Below are 15,969 nucleotides of genomic sequence, written 5' to 3' on the forward strand. Positions count from 1 at the left end.
TCCCCACCCCCTCAAATCCTTGTCTCTGGTTGAACCACATTGTTAATTCCCAGTAGACATTCCCCCTCCAAGTCCTTGCTCACCTCGTTTCCACCACTTGGAAAGCCCTTGCCCTCTTCACCCAGCTCCATGTATGGGATTCTATGTATTCTCTGGGGTCGTCTTGAAACCCTCCCCTCTGAGTCGTCCGCAGGCTTCCAGCTGGAATTAATCTGTCTCTTTTGTGCCTTCATTACTGTAGAATTTTATGCTGGCACCTCCGTATTGGGGTATTTACCATGCTCTGCCTTACATTCTAATTATTTAGATGCAAATTCCTCTCTCCTACCTAATTATGAGCTCTAAAAGAGAAACTATGTCATCTTTGAATTCCCACATCCTTTAAGTTCCTGGCACACAGCGCAAAATGAATGTCAAACTCATTAAAAATTGAATCTATGGTTATACAGAAACACACAATTAATTCCACATCTTAACTTCACCGACGTGGGAGTATCTCATTTATAATAATTTCAACTGCAAATTGTTTGAAGCGCTGGGTACCTTGAGTAGGCTCCCCAAGGTCTGATTTGAGGACTTCACCAAGGACTGGAGGATGGTATGTTAGACGGCGGCACCTACTGGTAAAGGGTAGCATTACAGCTTGGGTCCGCCAGAGAGAAGCAACCGAATTTCTCAGTCAGCCCCAGCAGGACCAGACCAGGATGTGGAGGGGCGGGTGAGGGCAGAAGAGGACTAGAATGAGTTCCGCTCTCTCCTCAGTAGCCCTTAGGCCTGAGTCAAGGTCAGGGCTTGTTCTCCTTCAGAGCACTGAAGCCTCCTGCAGACCAATTTTTGCAAGACCGGGGCGAGACACCAAGGAATCCCAACCTGGCTGATGCCCCTTAGCTTTGCCGAGCCAGCTCGGCGGATGCCTAGGACAGAGGAGAAGTGGTGGCATGAAGAAGGGAGAGCCTCTTAACAAATAAGGGAGGCAAACTTTTGTCAGGGTATCAACACTCAGCATAAGCACACAGCTGGCGAGGATTCCAAGCCCTTCCTTGTTACAGGTTTTCAGCTTCTTCTAAAAGGATTCTCAGTCCTGTAAGGGCCCTCCTTGGAAAATATAATAGAGGCTATTGGGGGAACTGAGTTTTATTTTACAGCAATTCACTTTATGAGTTGGTTCATGAGTACCTTGAACTTTGCCCCAATACCTCCACTCATCCTTTCTTTAATCCAGGATACCCATAGGAATTATAGTGTTAGTTGGAGAGGTCCCCCTCCATCTCTCCATCTTTTCCTCTGGGGAGGGAACCCAGTGGGGATCTGGGGAGGAGAGCTATAAAGTTAGGCAGTTCAGTGAGTGTTCCCATAGCCCCTCCTTTGCCACACCTTTGTTAAGGCTTCAGCTGATAAGTAACGTTTCAACTCACAAAGGACTAATCCTACCACCCCCTCTTACAGGGATATTTATATTTGGAACCCAAGAAACACAAGTTTAGCTCAAAGGAGTTTATCTTCTAATGATGGGATTTGAAGCATCAGTATGAAAGATCTTTGATGAAGGGGTAGAGATGATGAGGGTTCTGCCTCCTGAGTCTGCTTCTGCAAGGTTCAGATGGGGAACTCGCCTGTGTACCTCGCCCCATCCACTTTGGTCCCAGGCCTCTGGGATCATTGATTCTCTCCCCAGTTTCTTGCCTCTGGCCGCTGTATCCAGACTGCCATCATCCAGTTCTCCAAAACTTGAGGAGGTCTTGAGCTCTGACTTGGAAGATTCCAGCCCTGATTCTTTGTCTTCCAGAATCTCAGAGTCTCTGGCCAGAAGAGTCCCCTCCTAGGTCCCCTGCATCTTTGTGATCTCTCTTCAGCCTGGCATCTCCACACTGCCCCTGGTTTCCACGTTGCCCCTCCATTTAACACCCTTTTCTGCCACTAGTCCTTTAGGCAACCCAACTCAGGCTGGTGGGAGGCAGGAAGACAGGTCAGGGATGCTCGACCTCTCCTTGGGATGGATTCCCATGAGCTCACCATTCCTTCACTCATTCATTCAGCGAACATTCACTGAGCAACTATGTGCCAGGCATATGCTTGGGCTGGGGATACAGTGGTGACCACCATGGGTCCTTCCCTCAAATGTTTGCCAGACTAGTGAAAGGAAACAGAGCATTAGAGCACAGCACAGCACAGCCAGAGCCGTCACAGGGGTAGGTTTCAAGGACCACTGAGTGCCAAGCCTGTGGGGGCAGTAATAAGACTTCATAAACAAGGTACATTTAAGCTGGATCTTGAAGGGTAGTAGTGGTTTTCCAGCTGGCAAGAACATGTGCCAGGCATGGCATGGCTTGGGTGTACTGGTGGTGAGATCAGAAGAGAGACATGAAATGTCATTGGAGAGGAGCATTCAGGACTGGTACAGAGGGCCATGTATGTCACCTTAAGGAGCTGGAACTTAACCCTGTCAGACAGTGGTCCACGGGAGACACATCGAGTGCCTGGACTGAGGCAGCAGCAAGGGGAGTGGTGAGGGGATGGAGAGTGGAGGGGAGGCGTGAGATCGAGGGAGGTTTCAGAAGTTTCACCCTCAGGACCTGTTGACCTGTTAGATGGGGAAGGAGGAGAGAGTCTTTTCAGATTCTGAGCAATCCAGCTGGGGCTGCTGAGTGGGTTATGGGGCTGTTAACCTCAAGGTGGAGATCAGGAAGAGGACAGGTCAGGGGAAAGTGTTGAGAGGGACAATGTTTGGTTGGGGGTCGGTTCAACTTGAGGTCTTGAGAAATACCAATGGAAATATCTAGAAGTGGGCAAAAATATAGGATGAGTTAGAGATACAGATCTGAAAATTGGACGTATAGAATTAGAGCTAGAAGGAAAGTTGGGGCTAGGGATATACATTTGGGAGTCATCAGCACATTGGTGATAGTTGGAGCCATAATGCCCCACAATGTGGGGCAAACCGTGCACCTACTTTGTGCTGGACCTTCCACACGACCTATCAGTAACCCTCCAACAACCTGCAAGGTCAGAATTTTATCCGCCCATTTTCTAGATGAGGAACTTGAAGCTCAGAGAGGTAAAGAAACTTGCTCAAACTCACTCATTGCTGGGGATGGGATTTAAACTTAGAACCATCTGACCACAAAACCAATATTCTTTCCTCCACCCTTGCTATCCCTGGGTTAGAGTCCCTGGGAAGGTCACGTAGTGTAAGAAGGGAAAAGAGCCAAGCTAGAAGCACGTAAGAGGCCAGTGGAGGGAGAGTGGCTGGCAGGATATTGGGGGAAAGAAAGGATTCCAAGAAGGGAAATGTTCAGAGGCATCTAATGATGCAGAGAGGTCAGGCTAGATAAGGACCAGCGGGCAGCCCCAGATATGGAGATGGGGAAGTCGGCAGAGACCTAGCAGAGGGGTGTTAGAGTGGGCCTGGGCCAGATTGCACAAGGGCGAGGGGTGAAGGAAGCAGGGGAGATGGAGAGCAGGAGTCCTCCTCCTAGAAGTTCAGGAGACTGGAAGGACAAGAGGCAGCAGAGTCTAGGGAAGTTTGTTGTTGCTGCTGTGGGATGCCGCAGGTTACACTGTGTTTACAGGAGAAGGAGATGAGGTGAGGGATTCAGGAGAGGGAGGGGGTAACTGACAGTATCAGCTCCCTGTTGGGGCAAGAGGGGTTGGGGTCCTTGCCCATGTATGTGGGACTGGCCTTAGCCAAAAAAAGGGACCCCTCTCCCAGCAGTGGAGGGAGAGGGGGACAGGAGTTAGGAAGTTCATGCCACATCGCTTCTGGCTTCTCAATGAAACAGGAGTTGAGAGCACTGACTGGAGAAGTAAGGGGGCCGAGGTTGGTGGAGGGGAATCCAAAGTTTGGAAGAGCAGCTGTGTAGAAGGTGACAGAGGAAAGGCTCAGGGCAGTTTGGAGACCTGCCCTGTGATGTGGAGAAGTCTGGAACCACACATCAGTGTTCATGCCAATTGGCAGGTTGGAGATTTTTGTTTCTTTCATGGAAGCAGCCAGGGAGCAGGTGGGGAGGAAGCAGGTGGCAAAGTGACTCAGGTGTGGGGGTGGGCAGGGAGGAAGGGCTGGGTGGACACCGGGATGAGGGGCCAAGGAGGCTGCCCAAGTAGGGAGGCTGGAACAGGTGTGGGCTGTTCGGACCAGGCTACCCCCCTTCCCCACCAGGTCCTGGCAGGACTGCCGGCAGACCTCTCCACAAAGACAAGACCAAGGGCCTTGGAAAAAGTTACTCCTGGAATCCCAGGGCCGGAATAGACTTTGGGAGAGAGTTACTTCCAATCTTCAGCTTATCTGGCCAAATGGCTGCTCAGCCATCCTGGACAGGTGGGAAACAAGGACCAACCAGAGTCAAGCTGTCCACTGACCTAGCATATGCTCCGCCCTTCTTTCGTCTATTTCTTTTATTGTTGTTGTTGTTGTTGTTCTGACTATTCTCTTTTTCTCTCCATCTGTCAATCACTGATTTTTGTTTATATTTCTATCTTGTCCATCTCTTTCTAAGTGTCATCAAGATTCACCTCAAGGGCTTCCCTGGTGGTGCACTGGTTGAGAGTCCGCCTGCCGATGCAGGGGACACGGGTTCGTGCCCCGGTCCGGGAAGATCCCACATGCCGCGGAGCGGCTGGGCCTGTGAGCCATGGCCGCTGAGCCTGCGCGTCCGGAGCCTGTGCTCCGCAACGGGAGAGGCCACAACAGTGAGAGGCCCGCGTACCACAAAAAAAAAAAAAAAAAAAAAAAAAAGATTCACCTCAAATCCCTCCTAATGTCCACAGAGCCTTCTCGGATGATCGACTCCTGTTTCCTCTGAATTTCTCTGGCACTCTGTCTGGATTCCTTGATGTTGCATTCAGATGTTGTTTTGCATATCCAAATCTTGCCTTCCTGGTAAGACTCAGGGCATTTGGGGGATTTGCCTTGTGATGTGAAGGTCTGGAATCATACACTGGTGCTGATACACCTCTTTGATCAGGGATCACATTTTCTATTTCTTTTGTACACTCTAGAGGGCCTAGGACAGTGTGTGTTGGGGGGGAGGATATGAGACAAGTACCATATGCCTCTTGACAGAAGGATTCGTGACTGATCAAATCATCAGGAAAAGGGAGAACTGGAAGGGAGACTGGCAGCTCTGAGGTACTGACTAAGGAGCACTGACCCAGGAGTCAGAAGTCAGGGGAGACATGGATTCTGCTTCTAGCTTTGCCTCTGTAATATGTTGTGTGACCGAGGGCAGTCATGTGACCTCTCATCATTAGACAAGTTGATGGCTAAAGTCTTCTGAAATTTTACTCCTGTATGAGCCTCCAGAGTAAGGGTACTGTCCTCTTACCTCTTGTGTGTGAAGGGGCTGGTCTGCCCCAAATGATTAAACTGTAACGGTAGCAAGAATATACTGGTTCTCTGTGTTTTCAGAGGAGGCAGAATAGAGAATGGAGAGGGTATTCACATTTCAGAGCCAAGCCTGGGCCCCAAGTCCTGGCTTTGTCCCTTCTTAGTCGGTCATCTGGGCAGGTTGACCTTACTTTAGCCTCAGTTTTCCCAACAACAAAATGAGGATAACAATTCTTGCCTGATCAGCTAGTGGTGGAGTGCCTGGCACAGAGAAGAGCACTGAGTAAATGGTAGCATGAGCTCTAATTTGTGTCTCAGTGTGTCTGTGCCTTCTTAAGGCAGGGTAGGAGGTGCAAGGTGGTTCGGAAAGAGGGGTTCCGGAGCTACTCTACCTGGTAGGTAAGTTTCCTTCCAACTTTCCAATTTGGAAGTGCTGCTGACAAGGGCAGTGTGCTGGAATGCATGGCATTTTTGGAAACTTTTCAGTAGGAATGTGTGACAGACAGGAACCTATGGAGGGTGGTGAGACTCGAGCCCAGTTAGCCGCACTCATACCCAACTGCATCAAACTCCGGCCTGGGACAAGACTGCTCCTTCCCAGGCACTACTATACCTTTACTATCAAACACTTGTGGTCTTTGTTCCTTCTGAGAAGTAGTGGAAATAACAATAGCCACCACCTATTGAATGCCTACTATGTGCCAGGGCTTTTCCATTCATTATCTCATTTAATTAACACCATAACCCTATGAGGTTTTTATTCCTTTTGTCATAAGAGAAAACTGAAGCTCACTGAGACTGAGTAATTTATCTGAGTCACACAACTGAGATTTGAACTGCAGTTTTATTTTACTCTAAGGCCCATGTAGTTAAACAGTGATTTATGCCTCACTTATGAGGTTGTATGAGCCTATCCATTTTCTAGATGAGAAAGCTGAGGCTCAGAGAAATGAAATAAATCACCCAAAATAGAACCTGGGGTAGTGTTGAACTTGGGGTAGTGTTGTTTCAATATGTACATGTTCTCCGTTAAGACTATAATTTCCTGTCAAGATAGAAGCACTGGCTTCATTTTACAGATGGGGAAGCTCAGGAGCAGAGAGAAAAAGCAAAGCCTCATGGAAGGAGAGTTGGCAGGGGAGGTGAAGTCCCTGAATGTGACAGAGCCCTGGCAGAGGTGTCCTTACAAGCAGGATCAGAACCAAGATGTATTGGCTATGGGCCCCCCAACCCCATTCTCTCCCTAGACATTTGCAAGAGAAATTAGAACCAAGTGAATGTCAGAGGTCTCCCTGAAGGAAAGTAAAGCCCCAGAGCAAACTGCCGCCTGAGGTGAGTGTGGGAGGCCTAGAGAACGCAGGGATGTTTTGCCCCTGCCAGTATGGCGTGTGCTGCTGCTTTTGTAGTAGCGCTTGCACGAGCCATCTCATTATTCCTTCCTTGTCATCTTCCTGAGTCCCTATCCGGTTGTGAGTCCCTGCAGAAGTGAACAGGGCATAGGGCAATGTGACCCGCACCCCAATTCACAGTACCCTGGTGATATAAGACTGTTTCTGCTCCTATAGAATCCTCTGAAGGGCTGAGGGTACCAGATTGGATGGTGGGGAGCTGGGCAGGGAACTGCCTCTTCTGCCCAGATGTGGAGAAAACTCACCTTCCTAGAGGAGCAGAGGAGACGAACACAGGAAAATGAGGGGAAAAAAGGAAACTAGAGTCAAAGACACTGAGCCTCCCAGAGATACAGTGGCTAAGGTGAGGCCCACCACTCTCCCGCCACCACTCCCCACCAAGCCAGGTCAATGTCCACATTCAGAGGACCAGGAAATCATGCTGAACTGGAGAGAAGGTCTGAGTTAACCTGTTAATCAGCCCATACGGAATCCTCAATGCCCACCTCACCTGTGGTTTAGAGGGTGGGCAGGAGCCCTCCTCCCTAGGGACCCAGAGGACCTCACACCAGTGTCCAAAGCAAGGCAGAGACAAAGCAAGCACAGTGCAATCTCCCTTCCCTGCCTTGGGGGAGCTAATCAGGCTCTGTGCCCCCATGTTGATCTGGCACCGTCTGGCAACCTCCAATTCTTTTTCTTTCTTTCTTTTTAACCACTTTCCTGTTTGGGGCAGAGAGGATGGCAGGTTTGCACTTGTCCTCTAGCCCTATACATAATTGGTGGCAGCAGGCAAAGCTGCTTCAAGGGGAGGGGTTTGCCAATGTAATGAAGAAGGGAGGGAGTCCTAGAGTGACAGGGCTGAAAGGGACTTCAGAGATCATCTGACCCAACCTTTTGTGGCCTCCACACCATTCCCATGGTCTATGTGCTCCCATCCCAACCGTCATCTCTCATGCCATGCAGTGGTTCCCAAGGCCTCCTTCCCCAGGCTTCTTAAGGGCACTGTCTCCTTCCCATCACTGAGCTAACCTGCCATCTTGTTTTCTAGATGAGGATACGGAGGCCCACTGAGGTGTGACTTGCCCAAAGGTAATCTTTGTCCCAGGATAGAACCAGGATGAGAAACCCAGATGCCCAAGTCTGTTTGCATCCTCCTACTTTTCCACTGGATCGCTAGGGGAGGAAGGGCTCAGTTCTTCTCCCTGGGGGTTAAGGAAGCTTCTGACAAAGCAGAGCTGTCACCCCAGCTGATGTGGGCTGTCAATGTCAAGGGTCTAAGAACTGAGTTATTTTCAGGGGGAGCCCGGTCATTGTCCCTTCCTCCTGGGTACCCTGAGGGCTCTCTGAGGTTAGTCTGTGTCCCAAAGGTCTCTTCCCTGCAGAAGACTGGCTCTGAAGCATAAGTAGCTGGCTGGGGCCTGGCAGTCTCATTCTGACCAAAGCTCCATACTCCAAGAAAGCTCTCACCACCTTTCAAGAGGTCCTTCATCTTTCCGCTAGAATGGAAGGAGAGAAGATGCAGAGCTGGTAAATGCGTCAGGAGGTGTTGTCCACGGTTCAGGGACACTGCTCCTTTGGCACACTTTGCCCCTATTTTTAAAAATATCGTTTATCTTTCCTTTTCTGCTCCTGCAAGTTGGAAGGATGAAGGCTTAAGAATGTTCTGGTGGGGACCACATCTTGAAGGTGGGAGGGCAGGTATGGAGGAGAATGTTGTGCCTATCTTTGGGTCTCTGTGTTTACACACATAGGCAGATTTCTGCGTGTTAGCCTTTGCCCCTGTGCTAAGCGCATGTGACTGTTTTTTATACATAAACCCAGGTCTGTGCGGGTAGGGTGCCGGGTGGGCTCTCTCCGAGGCCTTAACTGAAAGGGAGTCTGCCCTGGAGCTGGCAGTTTCAGCTGGGGAAAGGCTACTTTCTTCTTGGTCCTCAATTAAAGTGGACTCGGCACTACGAATTGGGGACTGAGTCCTGAGGGTGTGGGGTCTGTGGTGGAGGTGCGAGTTGGGAGGGCGTAACTCGACCCGCTGTCGGAGCCGCTCTCAGTTTTTCGAGGTCCCGTGTGGCTGTGTCCCGCGTGTCGGGCTGTGTGGGCGAGCGAGCCTGAGTGCCCGTCCGGTCTAGCCCAGCCTCCCCGACACCCTTCACTCTTCTTTGTCTCCTGTTGTAGGTGTGAGTGCAAACCTGCGTCGCACAGCCCTCATCGCGTGCGAGCGCGGGGGCGCACCCTAGCTCCCCCACTCTTTCCGCCGGTAGACAGGACGAGCCGGAGCCGGGTGCTGTTTGGTCTGGAGCCGAGCGGTGCTTGCATTGATCCATTGATTGTGCGCGGTCTGCGCCTGACCTCCCTGCTCCCGGGGAAGCCGTCTCCATGGAGACCGGGCCCGCTCCCCCAGCGCCGGATTGTAAATTCCTGCAGGCAGCGGCCCGGCAGCCTGGGGAGGGGGCCGCCGCGCCCGGGCGCGCAGGGGGAGCGGCCGCCGCGCCGAGGCCCCATTTGAAAGAAAAAAGGGCACGGAAAAGGAGGTGGTGGAGGAGGAGGGGGAGGAGGAAGAAAACGAAAAGGAGCGAGGAGAGGAGGAGAAAGAGGAGGAGGAGGAGAAAGGCGAAGAAAAAGAGACGGAGCCTGAGAGAAGGAGAAAGAGCGAGGGAGGAAGAAAGAGAGGCAGAAAGGGCGTGTTTCTGGCGCTGCGTTTCCCCTCCCCTTTCTCAGGTCCCTCGCTCGGGCTCTGCGCGCTCTCCGCTGCAGCTCTCTCCAGACGAAGCTGGGAATTGGGTGGGATTATACGGAGCAGCCCCGCCGCCGCCGCTAGCGGAGCCGGGCTTGGAGAGGGCGGGGGCTCCCCTCCGTCAGCGGCGCCGGGCGCCCCCAGCCTCGTCCCTCTCTCCGCCTCGCTCTCCCCGGCGTCGGGCCGGGAGAAGCCGGCAGCATCGGGAGCCTCTCGCCAAGGGCGCCGCGGTCCGCGCCCCGCGCCCGCACCCCCCGGCCCGGCCCCGGCGGGGCACCCCCTCCCCTTCCCCCTCCGGCGCGAGGGGGCCCGGCCCGCTTCCGCCCTCCCCGGGCCGCGAGACCGGCCCCGGCCGCCCGGCCGCCCGTAGCTTCAGCCATGGGCTCGGGACGCGTGCCCGGGCTCTGCCTGCTAGTCCTGCTGGTCCACGCCCGCGCCGCCCAGCACGGCAAAGCCGTGCAAGGTAAGGAAGGAGGGGCGCGCGGGCGCCGGGCTGCCTGGGCTGCAGGGCCCGAGGGCGGGGGCGCGATTTCCGAGGGGCAGGGCAGGTGCTGGGAGGCGTGCTGCTGTCAGGAGCGGGCACTGTGCACCCGCACTCCTCGGCTGGGGGCCTGACCTCTGGGCGCTGCGCCCCAGGCGAAAGGCTGGAGGAGCCAGGGGCGGTGCGGGTGAGTGAGAAGTTTGGGGAGCCCTGGGCAGAAGTGACCACGCATCTCAGAATTCTGCCTGACTTCATTGTCACCCCAGCATCTTCCAAAGACTTCTTGTCCTCCAGAAGTATGAGAGAGAATCTTCTCTCCTCTCAAACATTGTCAGAAAACTTAAGTTCTGGCCTGGACAGACTGAAAGAATGAAAACTTTTTCAGCCATGCTATATTTCTTCCCCTCGCCCCCAGTCTTCAAAGTTAGACAGAAATTTCGAAGTTGTCTTATCAGAAAAATGTTAAACAAAGATAGGATCTTTTAAGGAAAACCAAAAAACCAACTGTCTCCCTCTGGATGGTAGGGGGCTGAAGAAGAGAAGAAAATTTCTGTGACTCTGGCTCCCGGCAAGAATGTCGCATTTCTGCCTGTTTGGGGGGAAATCTCTTTCGTCTTGCATGGCTTTCATTTCTTATCATAATATTTATTTATTAAGGCCTTGGGTTTCCAATTCCATTTAAATCCAGGTCAGAATTGCATTAAAATAACAAAGTAAAATTCCAGGCTGGGGAGCTCTGACAGATCCCTCTAGGAATTAGAGAGAGACAGGGAGGCCCTCCCGCCCCCATCCCTGACCCCAGGCTCATTGCCTGGCCAGTCCCAAGGCTGTGCTGGCAGAAACCAGGCTGGTGGGCTACAGTTCTCTTGGGGACAGACTCCCCTCCCCCTTGACCTCCTGCTGCACCCTTCCCCCATCGAGTCCTCACCCAGGAAGAGATTTATATGGACAAAAAGAAAATTCCTCATGCCACAGCTTTGCCCAGGAGAATATGATTCTGCCTATTGTCCTAGGGGCTTCTTGAAGCCAAGTTGGGGTGTGGAGGTGGCTGGGCCACCAGGGAAAGTTGAACTTGGGAGTTGGGGAAGTCTGAGTCTCTGGCAGTCGGGTCGCTGTGTCCTGGAGTCTGAGCACTTGGCTCGTAAGCTGCTCTGTGTCCTCGATGGGCTCCCGCTCTCTTAAAAGGAAGGTGCTATATCAGTGCCATCCTTTTCTCCCCAAGCACTGCCTCTTCAACTACCCCCTTCCTCCTCCAACCTGTCCTTTAACAGAACCCAAACACTAGAGACCCTTGGCTGTCAAATACCAGACCCCACCCCCACCCCTTCCAACCCCAAACTGCCTCTTCTCTAGTCCTGGTTCCAGACAGCCCACTACCACTGCCACCCCCAGGCTGGGAGTAGCCCCTCTCCCACTGTGGATTTGCTTGTGTTTTCATAAACAAAGGTGGTTTTTGTAGTGCATGCTGACTTACTCATAACATGGAATTAGCTAGGGAGTTTAGTCTGAAGGAAGGAACAGATTTCATGCAGTAATCTAGAGACGAGATAAGGGCCTCTTTCAAGTTGAAGCCAGTGTCTGTAGTGGCCTAGTGAGGCCGGGGCCAAACGGAGGAGCAAGCAGTATATTCAGGGGCGGTTTGTGGGGCAGATGGAGACTCCGAGAAGGGACAGGTGCCGTCAAGCCAAGGCTTTCAAGCCTGAGAGATCAACCTATCCTTCAGGGACAGAGGGACTCAGAATCTCTCGGAGGTACTTCAGGGCTCCCTCTTGCATTTCATCCTGCTGCTGCTGTGGGAAATGTAGCCAGAGCGGAGGCCCTGCCCTCAAGGAGCTTACAGACTATAGTTTTGCCCACTGCTTATCTCACATTCGAGCCACACTTGCTCTGCCTGGGCTGCAGTTAGCTTTACATCTTCCTTCTGATCCCTGAGTCTAGCTGGGCGTAGATTCCAAGCCTGTCGTTTCAGCTACCTTTAACCCTACTATTCAGGAAGTTTATCAACCTGGTCTTCTAGAGTTGCCTCACAACAGGTTTGCTGGTATAGGGGGACATCTCTGGTCCCAAATCTACAGGCCAGTGTTGCAGGAAGGACAAGTATTGACCGGGCAGGGCAGCCTTATCCATAGACGGTGCTGTGGACATTCCTTGCTCTCAGACATATCTCCAGGGTATCACCAGTGCCAGAAGGTGTGCTTTGAATGCCACATGCTTTTAAATGAAGCTCTAGCAAGTCTTTAAAATACAAATAACCTTGGCAAGTATCTTGCCAAGAGTTACTATAGCACTGGGTATATCTGGGCCTCTGTCCCTTTCCTCCAGAGATTCACCAGGGGAGAACCAAAGTGGTGTGGAATGGAGAGGAGGGGAGGGACACAGAAGGGAACCCTGAGTATGCAGGTGTGTGTGTGTGTGTGTGTGTGTGTGTGTGTGAGTGTGTGAGGTTTACCATGATCACCCACAGGTGACATAGCTGGTGTATGTCTCTGTTGTGAGTTAGTTGTTAAGCATGTATACAGATGTTTTTAGTGTCTTTGAGAACTGTGTGTGTGACTGGGAATGAGTGAGCATGAGGGTACATGATTTTGAGTGTTTTTCAAGTGCCTGTCTGTGTATTTTAAAGTAGACAGACTGGATAACCAGGATAATTGTTAACTTAAAAGCATTAATTTGCTTTGTTTTTTTTGAGGGGGGGTGGTGGTGTGCAGCAGTGGTTAAAAAGACCTAATCCTTGCATGGGGCTCAGGTTACAGCTGAATGAAAAGGTCTCCTGGCCTCCTGGGGAAAACTTGTCCCCAGGGCCGGCTGGGAGAGCCAGCCTGGCCATTTAGTTTACCTGGTTGTTTCCTCTCCTCATTAGGGATAGAATTTTGATAAAGTCGTATATTTAGAGCTTCCAAGTAACACCATCCCTGCGACTGAGAGCGTTCATCTGGCAGCAGACAGTGTCTCTCTGTCTCGATGCGTCTCTCCGGGTCTCTGTCTGGGTGTGTGTGTGTGTCTCTCTCTCTTTCCCCCACGCCTCTCTTCCTCTTTAATGTGGCTGTTTCCTCTCCTCCCCGCTTCCCTGGGCTCCTGTGGCCGGCTCTTACAGTGAGGGGACTGTTCCTCCTAGCCCCTCCCTCCAAAATATGAAATGAAAACCATAACGGTGTCAGCGGGTGAGGGTGGCCCCGTGGGCAGGCGGCTATTGCCCGTGCCCCATCCAGGCCACACTGGGGAGAGAGAGGGAGAGGCGGCCTTCACTCTTGCAGCCGGATCTTCCCTTTAAGCCTGACCCCCACCCCTCATTTTTCCAGAAGGGTGGAGAGGTGGGGGTGGACTGCTTAGAAATTCCTCAGGAATCCCTTTGACCTCTCTTCTCTCAGTGACATGTCCTCTAAGGGGGTGGGGAGAGCCTGGAGCCAGGGGAGAACTTTTCCCCTTCTCACCCTTCATCTCCCGAGTCTCTGCAGGGTGGAATGAGAGAGAGGGGACTAGAAGACACCGAGGCCAGAATTACTACAGGCAGAGAACGAAGAAAGTTATCAGCACCCCTAAATGAGACTGTTTCCTGAAACCTTCAGGAATCAGAGCACATGAGAACCGGTCTGAGATGTAAGCGGCTGGGACCTGTTGTAAAAGGAGCCGGCCCTGGGTGTGAGTTTGGGAATGCGCGGTGTGCGCTCACTGGGGCGTGTGAGCGTGCGTGTGCATGACTCAGGGTGTGTGAGTGTGTGTCTGTGCTCTGGTGAGAGGGAAAAGGAAGCAGGCAACGTGCATTTTGTTTTCATTGGAGAAGTAAAGAAGTGGAATGGCTAGGTCCCGAGCCTTGAACTGAGCATGGGGGAAGGGAATGGATGGCTTCAGACCGTCTTGAGAAGATGGAGGTAAAGAGCTTGCTGCCTGAACTAACCCCAGTCCCTACCCCCGGCTCTGGTCCCTGCGTGTCAGGGTGTGGGCCTCCTTTGACGTCCCATACCCCTAGCACATGACCACTCATAAGAAAGAGTCCCTGTCAGGGCTGGAAACTGCAGAGTTACTCTGAGGCTGGCGGTACCCACAAGAGGCCCAGACCTGGGGACAGCTTCTTCAGGCTCAGTTATTAGACAGGAGTCTGGAAACAGAGGGACTGCCGGTCCTTGGGGGGAAAAGTGATACAACTGCCACCCCAGGGATGTTTGAGGGGTAGAGGAGCTAGCTGCCTGCACTAAGTGGGAACGTGGACCCTCCCCTCCTCGTCCCCTTTGGCCCCTCTGTCACCAGACTGGCCACTCTCTTCTTTTCATGCCCACATACTGCTAGCCCCAGATGGCACAGGGTGGGAAGTTTGGTAGGTACCAGTGGCTTTAGGTAAATGCAGAGCCCGAGGGTTGGGGCCTCTGAGGAAATAACTGAAACTCTCTTCCTCACTTATGAAATGGACGAGAGTATCAGTAGGGTCCCTTTCAGCTCTGAGATTATGCATCTCTTCAAAATCCTTCCTGCTGAAGGTGGAAGACACTATAGCAAGCCCCAGTCCTGCAGCTGGGGCTCCCCAGGCTTCTCACCTGAATCTCATGCCTTTTTCTCCCTGGGCCCTGCTTCACTCTCTCCTGCCCGAGTCTATGTCATGTGGCTACTCTTCTGTTCTTCACCCCCACCCCCACTTTCCTGGGGCCTCACATACCTGATAGCTCTTACCGTGTCCTTAAGTGGGGTATTTCCCCCTGGAAACAGCCCCTGCAGGACACGTGTGTGTTTCTGTGTGTGCGAAGGTACGTGTATCCAACTGCATTGGGAAGTAGAGCTGAAATGTTTGTGTCCTGGGAACTGAGTACTCTCTGGGCAAGGCCCCAGGGCCCCAGTTCTTGCCCCACACCATATAGTCTCAGTTTCCAAGACTAGCTCTCTCTATTGTGCTCCAACCTAGACATCTCCCCTTTTCAGACCAAGGCACCGTCTTGTAGTTGCCATTGGATTTTGCAATTTGGCCCTACAGGCAGAATGATGCCCCTTAAATAGGGTGTGGTGGCCCTCACTCTTACCTATGGTTTCCCTGTGGCTAGAACCATAGCCCTAGAGATCTGTGGGGTTTGGATGTCAGGTCCTCAGGCCAGGGGCTATCTGCCTCTGGTCACTGATGGTAACAGCTGAGGACAGACCTGGGCAGGAGCTGCTGGGCTGGAGAGAAGATCCAGAATAAGGAAACAGATCTAAGGAATCCCTCGGAGAGGGTGGAGTGTCAGGATATGTGGGTTTGGGGAGAACTGAGAGAAGGGGGGCGCTTAAAGGCTAGACCCTGGGGAGCAGGTTTACAGAGAGGACGTTTTTACAAGTTTCTAATTATATTTATTTGGAGTTTTCCTCTGGCGGTTTGAAGCTGTTAACAGCAGGAACCTGTATCCCTGGTGTTTGTTTTTGTTTCTAACCAGCTGCTTCGCCCAGCCTAGTGAATCCAAGGGCAGGAGACACCTGCCCGCTGCTGCACTGCCCACCCCTTCCTCACTGGAACTCTGTCTGCTCCCACCATGGTGCAACCACCCTCCTTCGCGGCCCACACACAGCCCTGCCCTCCTCCCTGCTGCCCCCATGCCCAAAGCCTGGGAGCATCTGTATGCCTACTGCTGACTTACTCCCAGGAACATCCGAATGTCAGTTCCAGGCCATTCCGTGGTTCCGTAGTGGACGCTTGCTTCATGCTGAACTAAGTGCTGAGTCGGGGTGGGGATGGGCGGGGGGGCGCGATGACAGCTAAGGCATGATTCCTCCCTCATACGTTTATAAAATACATTGTATACTGAGAGAGCACCAGACTGGGAGTCAGAAAACCTGTGTCCTGGCTGTGCACTAGCTGTTTTCTCTTTCCCAAGATACTGTCTCTGGGCGTGTTCCTCATCGATTCAGTGAGAGACAGGACTGTTTGAGAACCACATGAAATGGCCTACATGAAAGAACTTTGCGTGCTTAATGGAATTATACATCATCTGACATCATCACTGTTTATCTTGTTATTTTTTCCCATCAATTTGGAGAGAGAAGACTGATCATCATGAAAAGGGAATGTGTCTCAGCCCACGGCCTGACT

General features: G+C 52.3%; 1 protein-coding gene across 2 annotated transcripts in view; it reads left to right on the plus strand.

Annotated features, from left to right (window-relative positions):
- The first annotated feature begins 9,799 nt into the window (after window positions 1-9,799).
- Window positions 9,800-15,969, plus strand: part of SCUBE3 (signal peptide, CUB domain and EGF like domain containing 3) — a 37,268-nt gene continuing 31,098 nt past the window's right edge. For both annotated transcript variants that reach the window (XM_030871003.2, XM_060307332.1), the window contains exon 1: window positions 9,800-9,905. In XM_030871003.2, coding sequence (XP_030726863.2) covers window positions 9,821-9,905 — 85 coding nt within the window. In that variant the 5' untranslated portion in view covers window positions 9,800-9,820. The remainder of the gene's footprint in view (window positions 9,906-15,969) is intronic.

This window comes from Globicephala melas, chromosome 11 (genome assembly GCF_963455315.2).
Source record: "Globicephala melas chromosome 11, mGloMel1.2, whole genome shotgun sequence".
NCBI classification, from domain to species: domain Eukaryota; kingdom Metazoa; phylum Chordata; class Mammalia; order Artiodactyla; family Delphinidae; genus Globicephala; species Globicephala melas.